This window comes from Mastigoproctus giganteus, chromosome 7, assembly GCF_048544385.1.
Source record: "Mastigoproctus giganteus isolate SK-2022 chromosome 7, ASM4854438v1, whole genome shotgun sequence".
Lineage (NCBI taxonomy): Eukaryota > Metazoa > Arthropoda > Arachnida > Uropygi > Thelyphonidae > Mastigoproctus > Mastigoproctus giganteus.
Window position 1 is genome coordinate 103,820,427 of NC_143581.1, and position 21,416 is coordinate 103,841,842.

Here is a 21,416-nt window from a genome sequence, read left to right on the forward strand (position 1 = left end):
TTCTTCCGATTTTCACATATCATTTAATTTTGTTAATTGGTAATGTAATAAAGTAAATTTGTGATCTTTACTTTTATAGCCTGTGGATAATATCCTTCTATTTTCGCCTATTACAATTGTCATTTAATAGAATTAAAATTCAATTCGCAAATGTGATCACAATGACGGGCACTTTGGTCTGTGCTTGTTAGCAGAAGAGACTGCTTCTACAGGGATGGAATACACTTAAATAGAAAGGGTGCAAGAATATTTGCTGATGCTATCGAGGCAGTGTTAGGTGGGTCGGAAAACTGCTATCTTGGGAGGGTCACAGACTACAAGGTTAAAAGTAGCCGCAGGCAGTGGTGCAGGTGATTCTTGCACTACCTCTATTAGAATAAGCAGCTGCCTGGAGCAAGGGATGTTGGGGGTTTCAGGGACTGATGGCAGTCATCTTGAAATGGTGGGTATATGGGATGTGTTAGGGTAACTAACACATCACATGTATACTTGCATGTATGCCAATGCTAGAAGTACAGTAAATAAATTTGATGAATTTGAAGTGTTAGTCAATACATCAGAGGTGGATATTGTTGGAATAGCAGAGACGTGGTGTCACACAGATATAAGGAATGCAGAACTGGAATTTGGGGAGCACAATGTGTACAGAAAGGATAGACAGGATAGGAAGGGAAGAGGTGTTATGCTGTTAATTAAGAAAAACAAAATCAAAAGAAGTGCATCCAGTTGATATAGATGAACAGTGCACTTTTGAGTCAGTTTGGTGTGACTTAAGCACTTAGAAAGCAAAACTAAGAGTAGGAGTGTGTTATAGGCCTAATGACTCGAATGAGTACAATGGACAATTGTACGGAGAAAGAGAGTGGGCTAGTAAATAAGAATATCTTATAATGAGGGATTTTAACTTCCCAGATATAGACTGGAACTTATGGGTTGGTCACTCGCACACTAGTAAGACTTTTGTGGATTTATTGGATGATTGTTTTCTGCAGCACCATGTTCGAGAGGCAACCAGAGAGGGTAATACTCTTGATCTGGTTATCAGCAGTGATCATTCGTGTATTAAGAATTTGCAGATAAAGGAACCATTAGGTGGCAGTGATCACAGTGTACTGATGTGGGATTTATTTAAAGATATAATTACCATCAGGGGTAAAGGAAGGGGTTTTTGCTTTCGTAAAGGTGACTACAGTGGTCTCAGACAGTTTCTAAATTCTGTACAGTGGGATCAACTGATGATGTTACCAACAGCAAATTCTAAATGGGAAGCATTCAAGGAATTAATATGGAAGCTACTAAATGTTTCATACCTATTAAGAAATATTGTTCAAGGTTTAGGTTGTCTAATGAGACTTGTGGCAGAGAAGAAAAATGCATGGGATGCATATAAATTATCAGGCGACACAGAAGCCTATGTTATATATAAGCTAGTCTGTAATCAAGTCATAAAGGAGGTTAGGAAGGCAAAGGCAGATTACAAGAAATCTTTGGCAAAGGATGCCAAGAAAAAGAGCAAGGATTTCTTTACTTATATAAACTCTAAAAGGAAGGGGATGAATCTGATTGGTCCACTTGATATCGATGGTTCGACTGTTGATGATCCTGCTCAGATAGCAAACAAACTGAATGAGTATTTTGCATCTACATTCACACATGAGGAGTTATTAAGGTTTGAAAATGGCAGAAGGTTATCAAATTGTAGCAGGGTGCTTAATGATTTTGTAATAACTGAGAGCAAAGTGGAGGAGAAATTGTTGAAGTTAAACATGAGAAAGGCACCTGGGGTGGATGGGATCTATCCAGGTATATTAAAGGAGGCGGCAAAGGAAGTAAGCAAACCCTTAGCCATAATTATGAGAGCATCGTTGGACTCGGGAGGTCCCCACGGACTGGAGATGTGTAAATGTATCCCCAATTCACAAAAGGGATCGAAGGGTGACACAAGTAATTACAGACCAGTTAGTTTAACTTCTGTTCCGGGTAAAATAATGGAATCACTGGTTAAAGATGCTTTGCAGGATCATCTAGACAAGACTGCAGCAATAATTCAGACAGAGCATGGGTTTGTTAAGGGAAAGCCTTATCTGACAATTTTGATTGGTTATTATGATGTGGTTACAAAGGAACTGGATGCAAAAAATAATTTTGTTATCATATACTTGGATTTCAGGAAAGCTTTTGACACTGTTGCACATGGAAGACTACTGTACAAATGGGAGCAGAATGGTATTAGGGGTAAGTGGCTACAATGGATAAAAGGATGGTTGATTGGGAGAAAACAGAGGGTGGTAATCAGTGGGTGCTGCTCTTCATGGACTAATGTTATTGGTTGAGTCCCAGAGTGTTCGGTGTTGGATCCACTGTTGTTTTGTATATTTATCAATGATAAATATACAAATTCATATGAAGGTATATCAGGCTTAGTATCGAAGTTTGCAGATGATACAAAGGTTGGCAGGGTGTTACTGCAACAGGATCTAGAAAATTTGGGCAGATGGGCTGAGAAGTGGCAACTGAAGTTTAACATTGACAAATGCAAAGTACTGCATATGGGTAGAAGTAACTCCAGAGAAATGTACCAACTGTGTGGTACTACGCTTAAGATGGTAGAAAATGAAAAAGACCTGGGATTAATTGTGCAGTCAGATATGAAGTTTTCAGAGTAATGCAGATAGGCTATGGGGTTTTGTCAATGATATACAGGAATTTTGCAGGGAAAAGGAGGTGATTGTCCCTCTGTATAAGGCAATAGTCAGACCTCCATGGAAGACTACTGTACAAATTGGAGCAGAATGGTATTAGGGGTAAGTGGCTACAATGGATAAAAGGATGGTTGATTGGGAGAAAACAGAGCGTAGTAGTGGGTGCTGCTCTTCATGGACTAATGTTATTGGTGGAGTCCCACAGGGTTGAGTACTGCGTACAGGTCTAGAGGCCTCATTTTAGCAAGGATATAGATTTGTTTGAGCGTGTACAGAGAAGGGCAACAAGGTTGGTGAGGGGAATGAAGGGATCCTCTTACCAGGAGTGGCTTAATTGCTGCAAATTGCAGCAGCTGGAGACTAGGCACCTGCGAGGTGATCTGATTGAGGTGTATAAGACCTTGAATGGGTTGAGCGCACTGAATTCTGATGGGATTCTTCTACTTGTTCAGATTACAAACCTAAGGGGGCCATAAATTGAAATTGAGGAAGGACAGATGTAGAATAGATGTGCTGAAATTTGCCTTTAGCCAGTGGGTGATTAATTGCTGGAACAAACTTCCATCTGGCATTGTGGGAGTTGATAGGTTAAATAAATTTAAGGAGGAACTGGACAAACATTTAGAGGGGATTGTTTTGTAATTTTTTTTTTTTTCTTTTGGCTGATGCTGCATAAGCTCATACACTTGCTTTCTTGCATCACATGCCACTACTACTTACCACATATCATATAGTGATTGGTGTTTTATTATGGAGGGTTCATCGTAAAGTGATTTGATCGTATATTGAACCAATCATAAATCGGGGGTAAACTGTATTTAGAGTGCATGAATTAAGACTGTTGAACACTTGCATTCAACCTCCATTCACAAGAAGATACTTTTTTTTTTTTTTTTTTTTTTTAATAAAGCCAGTTCAGTCACTTGGTTACTGCATAGTTAACACACATGACAGATTTATTCATACAGTGATTACGAATAGCCTGTCAGAGATGGTTTTGAGAAAAATAATTTTTTTCTTTTCATATACACACACCTACAAATATTCTGGATCACACACAGAAAGATGGTTAACATTGATGAGGGTGGCAGTCTAATTCACTCCTGCATTTACTCATACATCAGTTTCATTTGTCACAGCACTTTGAATATGAACACAAACACATACACTTTTTTCAGGAGAGGGCCCAAGTAACACAGGTTCATAAACCATGAACTCACACCTGCATAGGATTGGATAGATGTTCCAACTTAAGTAGGCCAACAATCACATACAAAGCTCACGTGCCGGTGCACTTGCCTCATCAGTCACTCCTTCAGGGATGCTGCTGGCAGCACAAGAAAGGTAGGGGGTTATGCTCTTAGTTAAGAAGCAAAGTTTGAAGCATCTGTGTGTCCATGATTTTTGTTCAATTTTCACGGATCTAAGATCCATCTAGAAGGAATATACTGCAGTAAATGCATCACAAGTCTTTGTCAGACTACTGTCTGACAGACTTGTGATGAGTGGTCTGAAAGCATATCAACTTCATAAGAAGCTCTTATTGACAAAATCCATTAGTTAATTATGACTGATTTTGGCTGAAGAACTTTCTAATTGGACAATTGGGCAATGGGAATCTGTAATATTGTCTGATGAATCCAAATTTAGTTTGCATGGATCAGGTGGTAAATGCTACATTTGACAGAGACTTAACAAAGCTTATTCAACCAATAATAAAGCTCTTCAATTAACAGTAAAGTTTCCATTGGGCCAGATGGTCTGGAGATGCATAAGAAGAAAGGAGTGGGCAGAATAAAATTTGTAAATAGTACTGTTGATGAAGGCTACTACTACTCAAAAATTGTAATGAAGACTAAAAGAGTAAAAAAAAAAAAAAAAAAAAAATTTCATATGGTACTTGCATAAATTCAATATAAAAGAAACTATAAAGCATTTAGGGCTGAAGCCTCAAGCTATGGAAAAGTCTAGACTATGTATAAGTATAGTGCAAAAGCATCAATAATACATAGCCAAATCTGAATTAACAGAATGTTAGCAAAATGGCATTGTTTTAAGTTATATCTCATATTGTGAATATCTTCACAACGAGTTGCCATGATATTGCACTACTTTGAATAAGTAACGCTTCACCTGAGGAGAAGACTAATGTTACTTATTCTCAGATGGATACCACCACCCTGACGGCACTGTTTCAGGGCTATTTGGCCCTTCTTCAGTGTGTGGGTAATTGTTTTGCCATCATTGCATCACTCAGTCACCCACCGAAGAAGGGCAAAATAGCCCTGAAACGGTGCCGTCTGGGTGGTGGTATCCATCTGAGAATAAGTAACATTAGTCTTCTCCTCGGATGAAGCGTTACTTATTCAAAGTAGTGCAATATCATGGCAACTCGTTGTGAAGGTATTCACAATATGAGATATAACTTAATGCCGTTTTGCTAACATTCTGTTAATTCAGATTTGGCTATGTATTATTGATGCTTTCGCACTATACTTATACAGTGGATTCCGGTTATTTGGGCCACCGGTTAATCGGGGCAGCCGTTTATTTGGGGCAAATCTTAAAAAACAAAAACCAATGGAGAAAATAACCAGGGTTTACTTCGCTTAATTGGGACAAAATGCCGTTTAATCGGGGCAGGAGACCTCAGCACTGGAGATTACCCTACGATTGTCTCTGACCGTACCACTTAGTTCGGTCGGATTTCTGGAGGTCACAACCATAAAACAATAAAAACAATTAGCAGTCACCTGTTTATTGGGCTTTTCTGTTAGTGCAATCTATCATAAACGGACAGTAAACTCGATCTTATTGAATTTGCAATAATACCGACAGCTGGAATTCTGTGGGTTATTATGGTAAAATGTGTTTACACTTCCATGGAATCTTCAATCATATAAAAAAAATAATTTTCACAATCTTCTCTTCATTCCTATTTTTAAAGCTTCCTAATTTGTTACTCTGTTCTCACTTGCGCGTATTGTGTTACTGGCAATTTGTGTGTGCCCTGTTCTTTGTTATTGATTGCTTATCTTTTTAGTTTTAAATTTCAGCCCCCACCAACAAATGTCAATGAACAGAAATGTCAACTAGTTTAGTTAGTATGTACATATTACAGTGCGTATTAATTATTCCGATTATCACGTATATTCTTCAGATTTTCACGTATCATTTAATTTTTTAATTGGTAAGGTAATAAAGGGTAAATTTGTGCTTAATATATCTTTACTTTTATAACCTGTGGATAATATTCCTCCTATTTTCGCTAATTAGAATCGCTGTTTAATAGAATTAAAATTCAATTCACAAACGCGATCAGAATGACCGGCGCTTAGTGCACATCGTATAGTGAACGGTACTTTACTATTTTGAGTTCGTCGTAACGTGATTTGATTGTACAGTGAACTAATTGTAAAGGGGGGGGTAAATTGTATTTTTAACTATTTACGTGAAACTTCGGATAATTGGGGCAGTCGCTTAATCGGGCCAAAATGCACTAGTCCCGATGTGTCCCAAATAACCGGAATCGACTGTATATAATATAAAAGAAACATATTTCATTTATAATTTTTAGTAACAACTTCAAGAGTAAAAAAAAAAAAAAGTGTCAAAAGAGAGTGAAAAAGAGTATAAAGGAGTTAAAAAAGACATTATAAAAAAAAAAGATTTCTCATTGAAGAACAGATGTGTTTATTAAAAGCTATTTTGTTTTTTTAGGGAAAAGTTTTCCAATATATGGGAGAAAGACTTAATGGCAAAATTTCTTTGTATCCTGAAGAAATGGTGTTTCTTATGGAAACTGTGAGTATATGAATACTTCAAGCATGCAGACACTGATAGACAGTTTCTTTCTTGTATATATATTTCTTAGACTGTGTAATTAATACAGTGTATTTGACATGTATAAAATTTTTTTTTTTTTCTTTCATTTTTTTTCTCCTTTTTTTTCCCCTTCTTTTTTGAGACATTCAGTCATTACAGTATATCTTCAAACAGGCTTATGGGGCTGGGAAATTCCATACTGTAATAATTAAAGACAAACACCAGCCAAGGAATTAATTTTTACTCAAATAAAATATAATACTGTTGATACTGTTGAATAAGGAGACAGCAGTCTCCGAAAGCTTCAGGTTTTATCACTTTTAATCCATTTTATTTTAGATAATTTTATTGCTTCGGTATTTTTAATTATATTTTTAGCGTTTTATCGTAATTTATTGTAATATTATTGTATCACAGTATTTCATTATATTTTATTTCTGTATATTTTATTTTTATAATGAAAAATTTTAATTCCTTGGCTGGTGTTTGTCTTTAATTTTTATAGTAAAAATTTAATAGTACATTATGTAACACCGCTCCTGCCTCCATGTGGTGGGGCCGGTAACCTGGGAGGAAAGTTATCCTCCAGGGCTAAAAGGAGCAACCATGGATTTAAATGACTATCCACCTCTAGAGCCTTCAAGCTCAACACCTTAAACATCCAATTGAACCAACCTAAAAGACTTCAGAGGAAAGCACAGCACCATGACTTGCCAAACTTCCTGGCAATACACTCCCTATCTACCCAGTCTGTGGGCAAGTTATCGCCATTTATAATTCAAAGATATTTGGAATCCATCGCTGGATTCCAAAAATGATGAAACTACTACAATCTGGAGACCTGCTGATCAGAACAGCTTCCTCAAAACATTCTGAATGAGTGCTTAAAAACAACATTTTGTGGGCTGCCAGTATCTATTAGTACTTATTACAGTATCTATTATTCCCCACCTTAAATTCATCAAAAGCTGATGAATTTAAGGTACCTATTAGTACTTTAAATTCATCAAACGCTGTCATCACAGAGTGGGTCGTTCTTACAATCTCTGAGAAAGGATTAGTTCAGGAACTAGGTCTGACATAGCTGAGCGGTCAGGAGTGCAAGTGCAGTAGCAACATTCTTTGGATCAACTGGGCCCGTGATTGCTAAATATGATTAGCATTTGTATTGATTGATTTATTGTAAGCTCCACTCACCTGGTGGTCATGCCGGAGTATAAACAAGAACTTAGTAGTCAAAAAGTAATCAGTGTCAAACGAGCAATGACCAAATAAGATGGAAATCTCATTCCTACTTGATCCATCATCTTACCATATAGCACTCCAGAATTGCCATCTACACTAAAAGCTGGCTATTTAAACTGCTGAATTTTCCCTTACATTCCAAACCCTATTTGATGTTTTAAATTACTTAATTAAATTAATTTAATTAAAGTTTAATTTTAAATGAGAGTGGCCATATTTCTGGCCACTCTCAGCAAGCACACAGAGGGGATGCCATTTATCCAGTTTGTGGATCAAAAGGCCATACACAAGCAGAAAATGTGGAAAACTGGAGAAAAAAAAAAAAAAAAATACAAAAATACAAAATTGAACATAAAGTCACATATCCAGAGGCATGCAGACAAATTATGTCGGCCATGCCTAGTCAATCCTTTTCAATAGCTCTGCCCAGCACCTCTGTAGCTAACTGGGATTTTTTTTTTTTTGTTAGTTGTTGGCGCATCGGCTTCTGTGGCCATAATGCACCTCCCAAAGTTTTTGCAATTTACTCTGATTCAAGCCTGAGGCAGGATTCGAACCCGCAACCTTTGGGTTGCCAGGCAGGCACTTTACCCACCTGTCTAGCCCGGTCAGCCTAACTAGGTTAAAGCAACTATAAACCTGTGGGAAAGACATTCCCAAAACTAAAACCAGTGAGACCACTAATACTCCAATTAATATTCTAAATGATATTCTGAGTGTCTCATATGAAAAATCGAAAAAAAGACTAAGAAAGGTGAATCACCCACAGTATGGAAATGGACAGCTTTCTGTTAACTGGTTGCTCCATCTGTTTTCCACCTGGGAACGACATCCCCCCAGGCAGACCTTGATGATCTCACTATGCAATTGCCTTCCCCTTTTCTATTGCTAGGGGATTTCGATTAGACACAGTACTCTTTGGGGTAGTGTTGACATCAGTGAAAGCAGTTGGACTATCAACCATATACTTGAAAACAATGACCTGCCCTTCTAAATGTGGATGATAACACCTTTTCCAAATACCTGCTTGCCTTTACATTCACAGTGATCAACTTCTTTCTATATGTTCCCCTTCTCTCTCTCCCATTTGTACATGGCAGATTGAAGACAGCCTTTATGGTAATGATCACTTCCCCATTATATCCACCCTTTGTAAATGGAGACCATGTCACCTGTCTAGAATATTTCAGTGGTCGATCACGCTGACTTGAATGCCTTCAGACATATGACTTTTAACATATGACATATGACCTTTAACACCGCAGTCAACCAGATGCTAATTAATGACACAGTTAATTACATCACAGAAAGTATTATCCATGTAGTGGCTAATAGAATGGCAATTGCAATTCTGAAGATATTGACCTGGTTTCCACCATTTCCAAAACCATGGTAGAATGCACAGCAGCAAGAAAGGCTCAACACAAAGATAACAAGGCTTAGGGATATTTTGTCATTAACCCACCACAAGTAATCTAATAGCCTTCAAACTTGCATGCACAAAAGCATGTTATGGTAGAATTCAGAGTCAGAAGGAACCTTAGATCCACTTCACATCTTCCACAGTGTCACTTAAGCTTGTCTGGGATAAAGTCCAGAAAATGAGGGGCAGATACATATTGCACACTACGTTGACCCTAGAACATAATGTATGAACAATTGCAGACCCAATTGTGGTTGCAAACACTCTAGGGTAGACATTTGCTAAAGTGTCTACTGAAACATCATGCCCTTTTGAGTTTCTGGCCTTCAGAAAAAAAGCTGAACAGCAGATATGAAGTTATCTTCAAATACAGTTGTTTCCCCCGTATCCACTGATTCAGTTAACCATGTGAAAAAAAACACAAAAAAACTTAACACGTATTACTCGTGTGTCCAATATGATGCTTCTCTCTATTTTTTATGATGTTGATTTTAAATTGAATAGCTTCCCTTTATTTTTTACAATGTTGCATACGGTTTGGTCACCAACATTATAATGGTTCTTTAAACATTTAATTAACGGACACACCATTTTCAAACTTTTGAATAATTTCAAGTTTTTGTTTAATTTGAAAGTACAACCCTTGCGTTTGCCTCATTTTCGCGATTTCTAAACAAAAAAAAAAAAAAAAAAAAAATCCGACATCCCTAACATAAATAACGAAAATAAATTTGTCCTTTTGCTGTGCGAACGGGACACAACGCACCAAATCAAACTGAATATTTGGTCTCTTTTGTTTGAGTGGTAAGTGTGAAGACAGCGGGGGTTGCAAGGTAATAGGTACACTAATCTCCCAATGATGACTTATAATGCCAGTTCTTGTCGCTTATTTACAACTTGCAAAATATCTGTTTATACCTATTCTAGTTATTACTTGAATTTTATGATTTCTGGTTGATTTTTTTTTTTTTTTTTTTTTTTTTATTATTATTTTTTTAATTTGGAGTCTTGAAGTGTCCTGGTTAATCCAATCCTGGTAAATCAAGAGTCTGCTGTACTTTATTATTATCGTATTTAATGTTGGTAATGTCTTACTGTGTGGTTAATTTATCAATTAAATTTTATTATACTTATGTATGTACAAGAAAATCGTGTTATATATAGGGTCAGCAGGTGTTCTCTTATATCTGCGGTTTTAGCCATCCACAGTAGGTCTTTGAACGTATCCCCCGCAGATACGGGGGTCTTACTGTAATTGGGAGGCATGCAGTCAGCCTTTCACAGAAAGGGATTTGAAAGTGGCACTCTCTCTAAACAAGTCAAGTGCCATCAGGCCAGATGGCATTCATTATGAAATGATTAAACATCTTTCACTGAATCTGTGAAAAACCAATTTCCAGACTCCTGGCATAAGGCAATCATGCTTGCCTTCCCCAAGCCAGGAAAGGATCCAAAAATTCTAAACAATTACCACCCAATTGCCCTGACAAGCTGCTTGTGCATGATCCTGTACAGCAGTGCTTCCCAGACTATGTTGCACGGAACACTAGTGTTCTGTGAGATGTAAACAAATGTTCCATGAAAAATCGTAATTAATAATTAAAAAAATCAAATTAAATAAATAAAATTTGCATATATTTGTAGCATACACCACTAGGGTTTTCAAGTCCGAGTACTTGGACTCGATACTCGGTTTGAGGCTTGACGAGTCCGAACCTTGCTTTTCTGTTGTTTTTTCTATAAGTGTTATCTTCACTTACCTGCTAAGTGTTCTAAATATAATTATGATCTAATCATATTGCTATTTTTTTTTTTTATCTCATATATGAGATGGTGCTGCGTTGCAATAATGCATCATATAAAAAAAAATGCGATTGTGATGCAAATATTTTAAGATTTATACAAGAGTTTCTTTACTGTTTCTGCACATTTTATGTATTTTATCAAGTTTCACAGAAACTGAAATTCTCCGAACAGTTCGAATTTAAACTTGGAATAACCTTTACTTTTAACAAATTAAATTTGTTACTCTACTCTATTATCTTGTCTTATATAAAATTTTAAACAATTTTTACCTGTTAATATTAACTATTCTGTTAATTATTTAAATATGGTAATAATTTTTGTACAATTTCAGATAATTTGAGAAAAAAAATACTTTAATTATGCCAAAAGAAAAGAGCTCAAAGATTTGGGAACACTTTGCAGCAGGACTGAACTCCGAAGTCCAATGCAAGAAATGTTCAATAAAATTATCGAACAAAGATGGAAACACTTTGACTATGATAAAACATTTGAAAACTAAACACTGAATAATTTTGCAAACAGAAGATGAAAAACAAGAATGTAGTTCTTCCAAAAAAGTAAAAATTTTAGATAATTATTTTGTTAAAAAATCTTTGGATGAGATTGTTTCAGAATTAGCTGCTTTTGATAATATATCTGTAAGAGCAATTACAAAATCTAGTTTTATTTGAGAAAGCCTTTGTAATTCAGGTTATAAGCTTCCTAAAGCAGAAAAAGATGTGGTGAAATTAATTCACAATTTTTACCAAATTAAAAAACCAGAAATGACAAATTTAATACAGGAAAAATTGAGTAAGAGTAAAAGATTGTCTCTCTCTTGATGAGTGGACAAGTACAAAAATGAGACGATTTTTAAATATTAATCTTCATGGAAATGGTGTATCATATAATCTTGGTTTAGTTCGAATTCAAAGTTCATGTTCAGCTCTGCAATTAGTAGAACTTGTAAGAAATCATTTGAAATATTTCAATATCAATTTCGAAAAACATATTGTTGGATCAACTGGTGACGGTGCTAGTATTATGTTAAAATATGGTTTTATATTATTTGTGTCTTAACCATACAATACATTTAGCTGTATGTGATGTTTTGTGAAAGTAAAGCATGAGTTACGAGGAAAATTAAAATTGAAACAGTTGATGATGACTTTGCTGATTCAGATTATTCAGAAGATGATTTCTCCTTTGATGAAGAGAAAGAAGAACTCTGTGTTGATGCTGACCAATTAGAATTATCAAAGTCTTATGACAAATATTCAAATTGTTCATCAAACAGTAAAATATTTTAAGAAGTCTACTGTGCACAATGGTTTTCTACAACAGAAAATAAAATGTGAATTAGGATATGAAATGGAATTAATCACAGATGTTAAGACTCATTGGAATTCATTACTTGAAATGATTTTAACTTTTTTAAAACTGTTTCAATTCATTAAAGCAGCTCTTGAAGATCTTGGTAATATGGATTTAATAAAAAATCTCAACATTCAGTTGCTTTACGAGTTGAACTCCTTAAAGCCAATTAAATTAACTATAGAAGCACTTAGTAGATAAGATGCAAATCTTTATTCAGTACATTTGCAGTTAACTTTATGCTAAAAAAAATTGGAAGAAATTCCAGGGAATTTAGGTCAAGAACTATTAAATAAAATAACTCATATAAATGAACATCGAAATGAAAATCTTGAAGACATTTTGGATTTTCTGATAAGTGCTAATAGATCACCAAAAAAACAGCTTATAGATTTGGCAATAAACTTAATGATTAGGGTGTTTCCAAGTGAAATTGTTGAATTTAATGAGAATCAAACCGATTATAATGAGAATGTTGTGAATATTGTACACAATGGAAAAAGAATTAAAGACAATTTTAGAAAACCAAAAAATCCTCGTCCTCCACTTTCAGAAACAAATTTTAATAAATTAAAGCAAGAATTTGTTATTTTTAAGTACTAAACAAAGAACTGAAAATGTGGACAAATTATATTATGCTTTATTAACAATTCAACCTACATCGACAACTGCTGAGCGAACAGTCTCTGTTGCGACAAACTTTTGCACTAAAGTACGTTCTAGATTATCTGACATATCACTAAATGCCTTAGTTTTTTTAAAATACTGGTTTTTAAATAAAGTTAAAGCGTAATTTATTTTACTTATTGTTAGTTATTACTTAGAATGTATTTCTGGATGTGAAATATAAATCTAAAAAAACAGGAACCAACTAATAAAAGACCAAAACGAAAGTATGACAGTTATTTGAATTTCGGCTTTACATGCATTGGAAATAAAGATGCTCCTGATGCACAGTGCGTCATATGTAATAAAATATTAGCAAAGAGCTCTTTGGCTCCCACTAAACTTTTGTTTCGTAAGTGTTCCATAAATATATTGTGAGATGAAAACTGTTCCGTGGCTAAAAAAGTTTGGGAAATGCTGCTGTAAAGGATGGTCATTGCTCATCTTGTGATGAAACGAGCGACCTCCTTTCCAGAATACGTGTGGCTTCTGAAGGAACAGCCAACACTTGATAATTTAATAAGACTGGAAACAACTATTTGAGATGCATTCCTCAAATGTGAGTGCACCTGGCATCGATTTTCTTTGATATGCAAAAGCGTATGGCACGGCTTGGAGATTGGGAATTTTAAAAGATCTCTAATCTTGGTCTTAGGGGTTATCTAGCTCTTTTTATTAAAAATTTTTTTGATTTTTTGTTAAGCTGCTTGTTCATGTGGGGTCCATTCTGTATTGGCCTTTTTTGACAGTAGTTAGTATTTCTCCAAGTGGTCCTAAGTGTTACACTTTTTGCTATCAAAGTTAATTCTATTACTAAACAACTTCAACTGTTAACACGTGCTCTCTTCATTGTGTCTTTAGCATATTTTCACAATCGTTCAACATGAGGGTTATCGAAAGGCTTAGCATGCCATTGGCAGCGTCAACTCTTGGGCAAATGACTATTGGATTCAAGTTTTCGTTCCAGACAAAATTCCTTTGGTTTTTATGTTAATAATAAGTTGACATTCGTACCACATATCTGTCAGTTGCTGACAAAGTGCACAAGAGGACTAAACCTCATATGTGTCATCTTCTCCAATAATTAGGGAGAAACCGCTGAATTTTGTTCCACCTCTGTTGTACACTTGCTAGTCCAAATTAGATTGTGGGTCCAAGTGTATCTGCTAGTAACAACATTCTGCAATGGCTAGATCTGTTCATCATCAAGCTATCTGTATTTCTACTGGAGCATTTAGAACATCCCCTGTCTAGAGTTTATATATCAAACAACTGAATCACTTCTGTTGCTTCGATGAATGCAGCTGCCACTAAAATATATTTTTAAACTGAAATCCCTGACAAACAACCCTATGTGGACATCGGTGTTCGAATCACAATGGAAAATCTCTATAGCACCAGTCAGACTGCCAACTGTCCCATTGGTATTCGTGCCCAAGAGCTGTTCATAGATCTTAATATCATGGTAGACAGTGTTGCCCAGTCACTAAGGCAGATCCTTTCATATGGCATGCCCACTTTCCATACGAAACTTTTCAGTTAATAAGGGGGAAACGCCAACACTTCACCATCTGTCTATCTACAACTCTATGATGCCATCAATCTGCTTTCCTGCCGGTCTTCAGTGATGGCTCAAAATCAGTCTTCTGTGGGATCTGCTGCAGTCGTCCCAGATAGCATGGTATCTGAGAATTTCCCCATGAGTGCAGTATATATACTACAGAGTTCTATTGCTATAGAGGTAGCCTTGGACCACTTTGAAACTAGTAATTATCAATGGTGTATGGTATACGCAGATACTTTAAGCACATTACAGGTGCCATTAATGATGGTATGTGATTCCCATCCAGTCCTGTCTAGGGTTCAGCAGAAATTACATGTTCTCTTTATGAATCTAAATTTGACATTCACTTCTGCTGGATCCTGAGCCACATTGGGATCACGGGTCATTACCGTGATCCCAATTATCTTGCTGCAGCATCTGACAGATGCTACAGCCAGATAAGCACAATCTCAGAGGAATCACAACCTGCTTGGTCCCTATACAGACAAATGATAAGAAATGTATTGCAGTCCTAATGGCAACAGTTGTCTGTTCCGTGAATGTTGCCATTGGGAACAATCATGGCATGGACATGTCACAAACAAGTTGCATCAGATTAACCCTGTGATCCTAACATATCAGTCTAGTCTGTGCAGGAACTGTAGAGAGGAAGTTGCTCTTGCTCTCCTCCACATAGGACATATTCATCATACTCATTCTTTTCTGCTGGGGGTGGTTGACCCTTCTATGTGTAGGGTCAACCATCCCCAGACACGAACAACATACATCCTCTACAGCTTTTAGCCATCTGATAACAACACCATGTGTCGGCTGTTATTAATTATTTAAAATTAACTTGTTTCCATCTGTTTAAGATATGCTCTTTTATTATGTATATGTTGTTTTATATATACTCTTTTATATGTTGTTTATACATTTTTTGAAGTTTTTTATTTTTATATAGCTTACAGACCTTTTCTTGACATACTAAACACTTTTGAGGGGTCGCTTTAATCTTTCATTATCTTTTTATCAATTACTGTTTTTTTTTTTTTAATTTACCTTTGTTGGCATATTATAGCTGTGTTGCTGTTGTGCCAATAAACTCCAACTTAATCAATCGATCCATTAAAAATTATTTAGATTATGTCAAAGAATGTTTTAATCCCTCCTTTGAAAAGAAAAACCCTTCTCTTTTCCTTTAGACATCACTTGTTTCTTCAAAAAGGTCCCATATTAATAAACTGATCACTGCTTGCTAATGGTTGGTTTAGCATTAGCAAAGGCACATGATACAAGAAAGCAAGCTTATATAGCATCAGCCAAAAAAAACACCCATATTTCACCCATCCACTCGCTCCAAATGTTTGTCAAGTTCTGCCTTGAATCTATTTAAGCTATCAACTTCTATAATGACAGATGGAAGTTTGTTCCAGCAATCAACCACTCACTGGCTAAAGGCAAACTTCTGCACATCTATCCTACAACCGTCTTTCCTCAATTTGGATTTATGCCCTCTGAGGCGATTATTCTGAGCAAGAGAATCCCATCCGCATTGAGCATGCTCAAACCATTCAAGGCTTTATACACCTCAATCAGATCACCTCTCAGGTGCCTAGTCTCCAGACACTGTAATTTGCAATACTTAAGCCTTTCTTCATAAGAGCAACCCTTTGTTCCATTCACTAATCTTGTTCCCCTTCTCTGTACTTGTTCCAACAGCTCTACATCCTTCTTAAAATGAGGCCTCCAGGCCTGTATACAGTACTCAAGGTGTGGCCTGACCATTGCCTTATACAAGGGGATAATCACCTTCTTATCCCTGCTAGAAAAATTCCTGTATATCATTAACAGGACACCATGAGCTACTCTTTCAGACCATCTGTTTATTTGAGCAGACTTAATATCTGATGAATCGTCATTTGTAACTAGATTTTGTATATTTAGTATTTGGTAAAACACTCCTCGAGCAGATCCAGATAAGTCTTGCTTCTAGATGAGTAATAATAATTCATAATTCCAGTATGGGCGGGGGTGGGTGCTGATTTTCCATTGCTGGAAAATCAGCATCTCCCATATTTACAGTATTCTAATGTGATCTATCTATCTATCTATCTATCTATACATTCCAACACTACGGATAAACTACTAGCAACAGCCACTAGAGGACTATCCCTTTCAACAATATTGAGAATGGACATTGTACCAGTACCACTCAAACTACCGCCATTTTATAAAGACGCACTATACCGCTGGAAAAGGCTAAACCTTCACCATAATCTTGAGAGAACATCCCTTCCCGGAATACTTTCAGAACCGCTCTTCTACAATAAAAGAATAATAGACCCTGCAAATGATGATATTCTCTTCTTCCCTACGTGGAACTGGGCAGAAATAAGAACCATAGGTGACCTCCTGACACCAAGCCTTGAATGGAAAGGATCAGAAGATTTGCCCATTAAAACCATTAATGCAAAGCAGCAACACATACATTTAAAATCAGCGATCACACAAGCTCTTCCAGACATCACTACAACTAAGGGGATCGGAAATGTCACTGGATCCTCGCTTACACCAACCTTCGTCATCACATCACCAGAAGACACAGTACCTCTGTCTCCTGCACCCTCCAAAAAAGTCTATCAGCTAATCATGTCTTGCCATGCAACCACGATTTTCCAGTCATCCACCTGCCAAGCTGTCCCTGCACCCCTCTCCACTCACCACAAGCCACCATCAAACTTTCAGTGGAACCTTCCGTACAGGACGAAATGTTCCAAATCGGACGCAGACATCCAGTGGAGACTGTGGCACAACATCCTTCCCACCCCAGTCAAGCTACAAATCTTCGGGTTACGCTCCTCAAACTACTGCCTCTTCTGCGCCACCCCAGGTACCCTGGAACACATATACCTGGCATGCCCTGTGAACAAGGAACTCGTCAAATACGCTTTGGATGCAGCAAAGCTTGCCTGCAACCACGCCCACACTCCGGAGGACTACTGGTACCTACTTCACTCTGAGCAGACAGCACACACCACCTGCAACTTCCTATTCATTGCGGCCAAGGCCGTCATTTACAGCTTCTACTTGAAGCACACAAGAAGCAGTGACGACGTGCCACCTGTCGACACATCGGCGCAACATCTGAAGTGGAGCCTACGGAGGAAGTTGCAGAGCAGACTTCTACTCGAATTCCATTGCAAAAGACCAGAAACTGTGGATCATCTTAACAGCGAATGGAACAGTGGCGGTCACCTCTTCACCATCACTGAACAGTCCATCACCTTCAACGTGTGACACTTAACATGAGAACGACCCAACCCCAAGAAACTGTTTTTTTTTCTTATTTCCTGAAATTAAAATATTGAAACCTTTGTATTTCTTTCTAAAAAGTTTTCTTTATCTTTCTTTTTTGCTTTGTACATAGAATGTAAATACAGTAGTTGTTGTTGAAAATGTATCTACTGTTCACGTTTTAATAAAAAAAATACTTCTCTTAAAAAAAAAAAAAAAAAATATCTATCTATCTATTCCTACTCCAAACTTAGCCAACCACTTACTCACGGGGGTCAAGGGTTGGTCTCTTTAGACGACAGAATCACAGCATTCCGGATCACCTTTCTTCTTAACACGCTGCAAACAAAATACGCACATTCCAACACTTCGGATAAACTACTAGCAACAGCCACTAGAGGACTATCCCTTTCAACAATATTGAGAATGGACATGGCACCATTACCACTCAAACTACCGCCGTTTTATAAAGACGCACTATACCGCTGGAAAAAGCTAAACCTTCACCATAATCTTGACAGAACATCCCTTCCCGGAATACTTTCAGAACCGCTCTTCTACAATAAAAGAATAATAGACCCTGCAAATGATGATATTCTCTTCTTCCCTACGTGGAACTGGGCAGGAATAAGAACCATAGGCGACCTCCTGACACCAAGCCTTGAATGGAAAGGATCAGAAGATTTGCCCATTAAAACCATTAATGCAAAGCAGCAACACATACATCTAAAATCAGCGATCACACAAGCTCTTCCAGACATCACTACAACTCAAGTGATTGGAAATGTCACTGGATCCTCGCTTACACCAACCTTCGTCATCACATCACCAGAAGACAAGGTACCTCTGTCTCCTGCACCCTCCAAAAAAGTCTATCAGCTAATCATGTCTCGCCATGCAACCACGATTTTCCCGTCATCCACCTGCCAAGCTGTCCCTGCACCCCTCTCCACTCACCACAAGCCACCATCAAACTTTCAGTGGAACCTTCCGTACAGGACGAAATGTTCCAAATCGGACGCAGACATCCAGTGGAGACTGTGGCACAACATCCTTCCCACCCCAGTCAAGCTACAAATCTTCGGGTTACGCTCCTCAAACTACTGCCTCTTCTGCGCCACCCCAGGTACCCTGGAACACATATACCTGGCATACCCTGTGAATAAGGAACTCGTCAAATACGCTTTGGATGCAGCAAAGCTTGCCTGCAACCACGCCCACACTCCGGAGGACTACTGGTACCTACTTCACTCTGAGCAGACAGCACACACCACCTGAAACTTCCTATTCATTGCGGCCAAGGCCGTCATTTACAACTTCTACTTGAAGCGCACAAGAAGCAGTGACGACGTGCCTCCTGTCGACACATCGGCGCAACATCTGAAGTGGAGCCTACGGAGGAAGTTGCAGAGCAGACTTCTCCTCGAATTCCACAGCAAAAAACCAGAAACTGTGGATCATCTTACCAGCGAATGGAACAGTGGCGGTCACCTCTTCACCATCACTGAACAGTCCATCACCTTCAACGTGTGACACTTAACATGAGAACGACCCAACCCAGAGAAACTGTTTTTTTTCTTATTTCCTGAAATTAAAATATTGAAACCTTTGTATTTCTTTCTAAAAAGTTTTCTTTATCTTTCTTTTTTGCTTTGTACATAGAATGTAAATAGTTGTTGTTGAAAATGTATCTACTGTTCACGTTTTAATAAATAAAAAAAAAATAAAAAAATATCTATCTATCTATCTACACATAAAGATATTTATTATACTCTTTGCAGGAAAGCAAAAATGATGTTAGGAGTATGTTACATACTCCTACCATCATTGTTGTTTTCCCATTGCTTATGTCACACAACATGCTGACTCAGAATAATCCTCTGCTGGTTATACTCATAATGAATAGATATGGTTTACATCTTCAAGTTCTGCATCCAGTAAATTAGAATGATGCTGTGCTTCTGTTGTTTGTCCAGATTTGTTCACTTGATCAGCACCTCAAGTTCATCACACTCTAAACTACATGCCTGGCATTAATATGCAAACATATTAGAGAGTCTTTTATTTATGTTAGCTGTGACTCTAACACATTCCTTGTAGTTGCTTAGTGCAGCACTCTGTCCAGGGATGTATAGCAAATTTGAAATCAGGAGAAATGTACTGATTTTTAAGCCATCATGTCCAAGTAGAATGATTCAAAGCAATACAAGAATCTAATCTCTATCTACTTTTAACTGCTACAGGGAACTCTGTAGGATCTGGCCCTTTACAATCCAGAATTTTTTTTAATATCTCTCAAATTTTAAAATCCAGAAATATAGTACAACCTTGTATATCCAGTGTCCTGAGGAACATAGCACATGGATTTTTGAAAATTTTATTTTTTTTTGAAGGTTATGGACATAGTCTAAGTATTCGGGGGTAATTCATTATTTTTATTATCTAGTACAGTAGCTCTGGTTGTTATCTCCACAGAATGATTTACAGGCATTAAGCCAAAAGGTTAACACATACTGATGGATTGGTCCAGTGAGTAATATACTTGCCTAAGAAATAAAGGTAACAGGTTCAAATGCTGCCTCTAGTAATGGTTTTACAATTGTTCATTATTTTTTTTTAGTATGAGGTAATAAGTAGTGCAATATGATTTTGGAAATTGAATCACCTTAAAAATTAAATATGCTATACTGTAAATTAGTATCGAATGTCTCACAAAATGAATGATTTTATACGTTTAAAATACAGTAATACCCCGAAGTTACGCGATAGGTGGGTCCGACGAAAATCGCGTAAGTCGAATTCGCGTAAGTCGGGGTAAAACTTTGCATATAAATACATATAAATTTTGCTTAATTGGGACCAAGGACTAACAAAAACACTAGTTTAGAAGAAAAACATTAATAAAATTGCAGTTCTTTATACATATTAATACAAAATATGTATTAAAAAAACAAATGACTTACGTAAAAAAGTTATTTCGATGTCGATGGCTTCATAAAATCTAACAAATTCGTCTGACGACACAGCGCCTTCTTTTTTTCACGCAGAATTTCTTCGTAGCAAGCTAATAATTTTTTTATTCCTTGCTTTGTAGCTATAACGCGTTCTTCGTTGGAGTCTATGCTTTCTAAAATTTTTAAGCCCTTTACAATTGAGCCCTTTTAAATTTTCAACCTGTCAAGTTTGCAATTGTCATGTGCTTTTCGCCGTTGCTTCATTTAGGCCTGTAGCACGTGCAATATCACATGGTCTTTCATTTCGCTCAAAGCGTTTCACAATTTCATATTTTTTCTCTATCGACAGAGGCGGACTGGCCATAAGCCTTACCGGGGAAACCCCGGTGGGCCAGTGTGATTTTGGCCATAAACCATAGTATGAGGCCACTATAAATTTTCCCGGGTAAGAATTTTTGATCCAGTCCGCCTCTGTTTATCGATAATTCCTTTTCTTTTTCTCTCTGAATCTGCAGTGTCTTCACCAGGACGCTTCCTTTTCACACCTTTTAATAGTGTATCTCTGCCTTTATGGTGTTGTTTATTCAGTTGCTACATGCGCG

General features: G+C 37.1%; 1 protein-coding gene across 1 annotated transcript in view; it reads left to right on the forward strand.

The window, feature by feature from the left end:
* Nucleotides 1-21,416, forward strand: part of Tsen54 (tRNA splicing endonuclease subunit 54) — a 209,463-nt gene that overhangs the window by 120,994 nt on the left and 67,053 nt on the right. Inside the window, exon 4 of the mRNA XM_090377050.1 lies at nucleotides 6,423-6,506. Coding sequence (XP_090233176.1) covers nucleotides 6,423-6,506 — 84 coding nt within the window. The remainder of the gene's footprint in view (nucleotides 1-6,422; nucleotides 6,507-21,416) is intronic.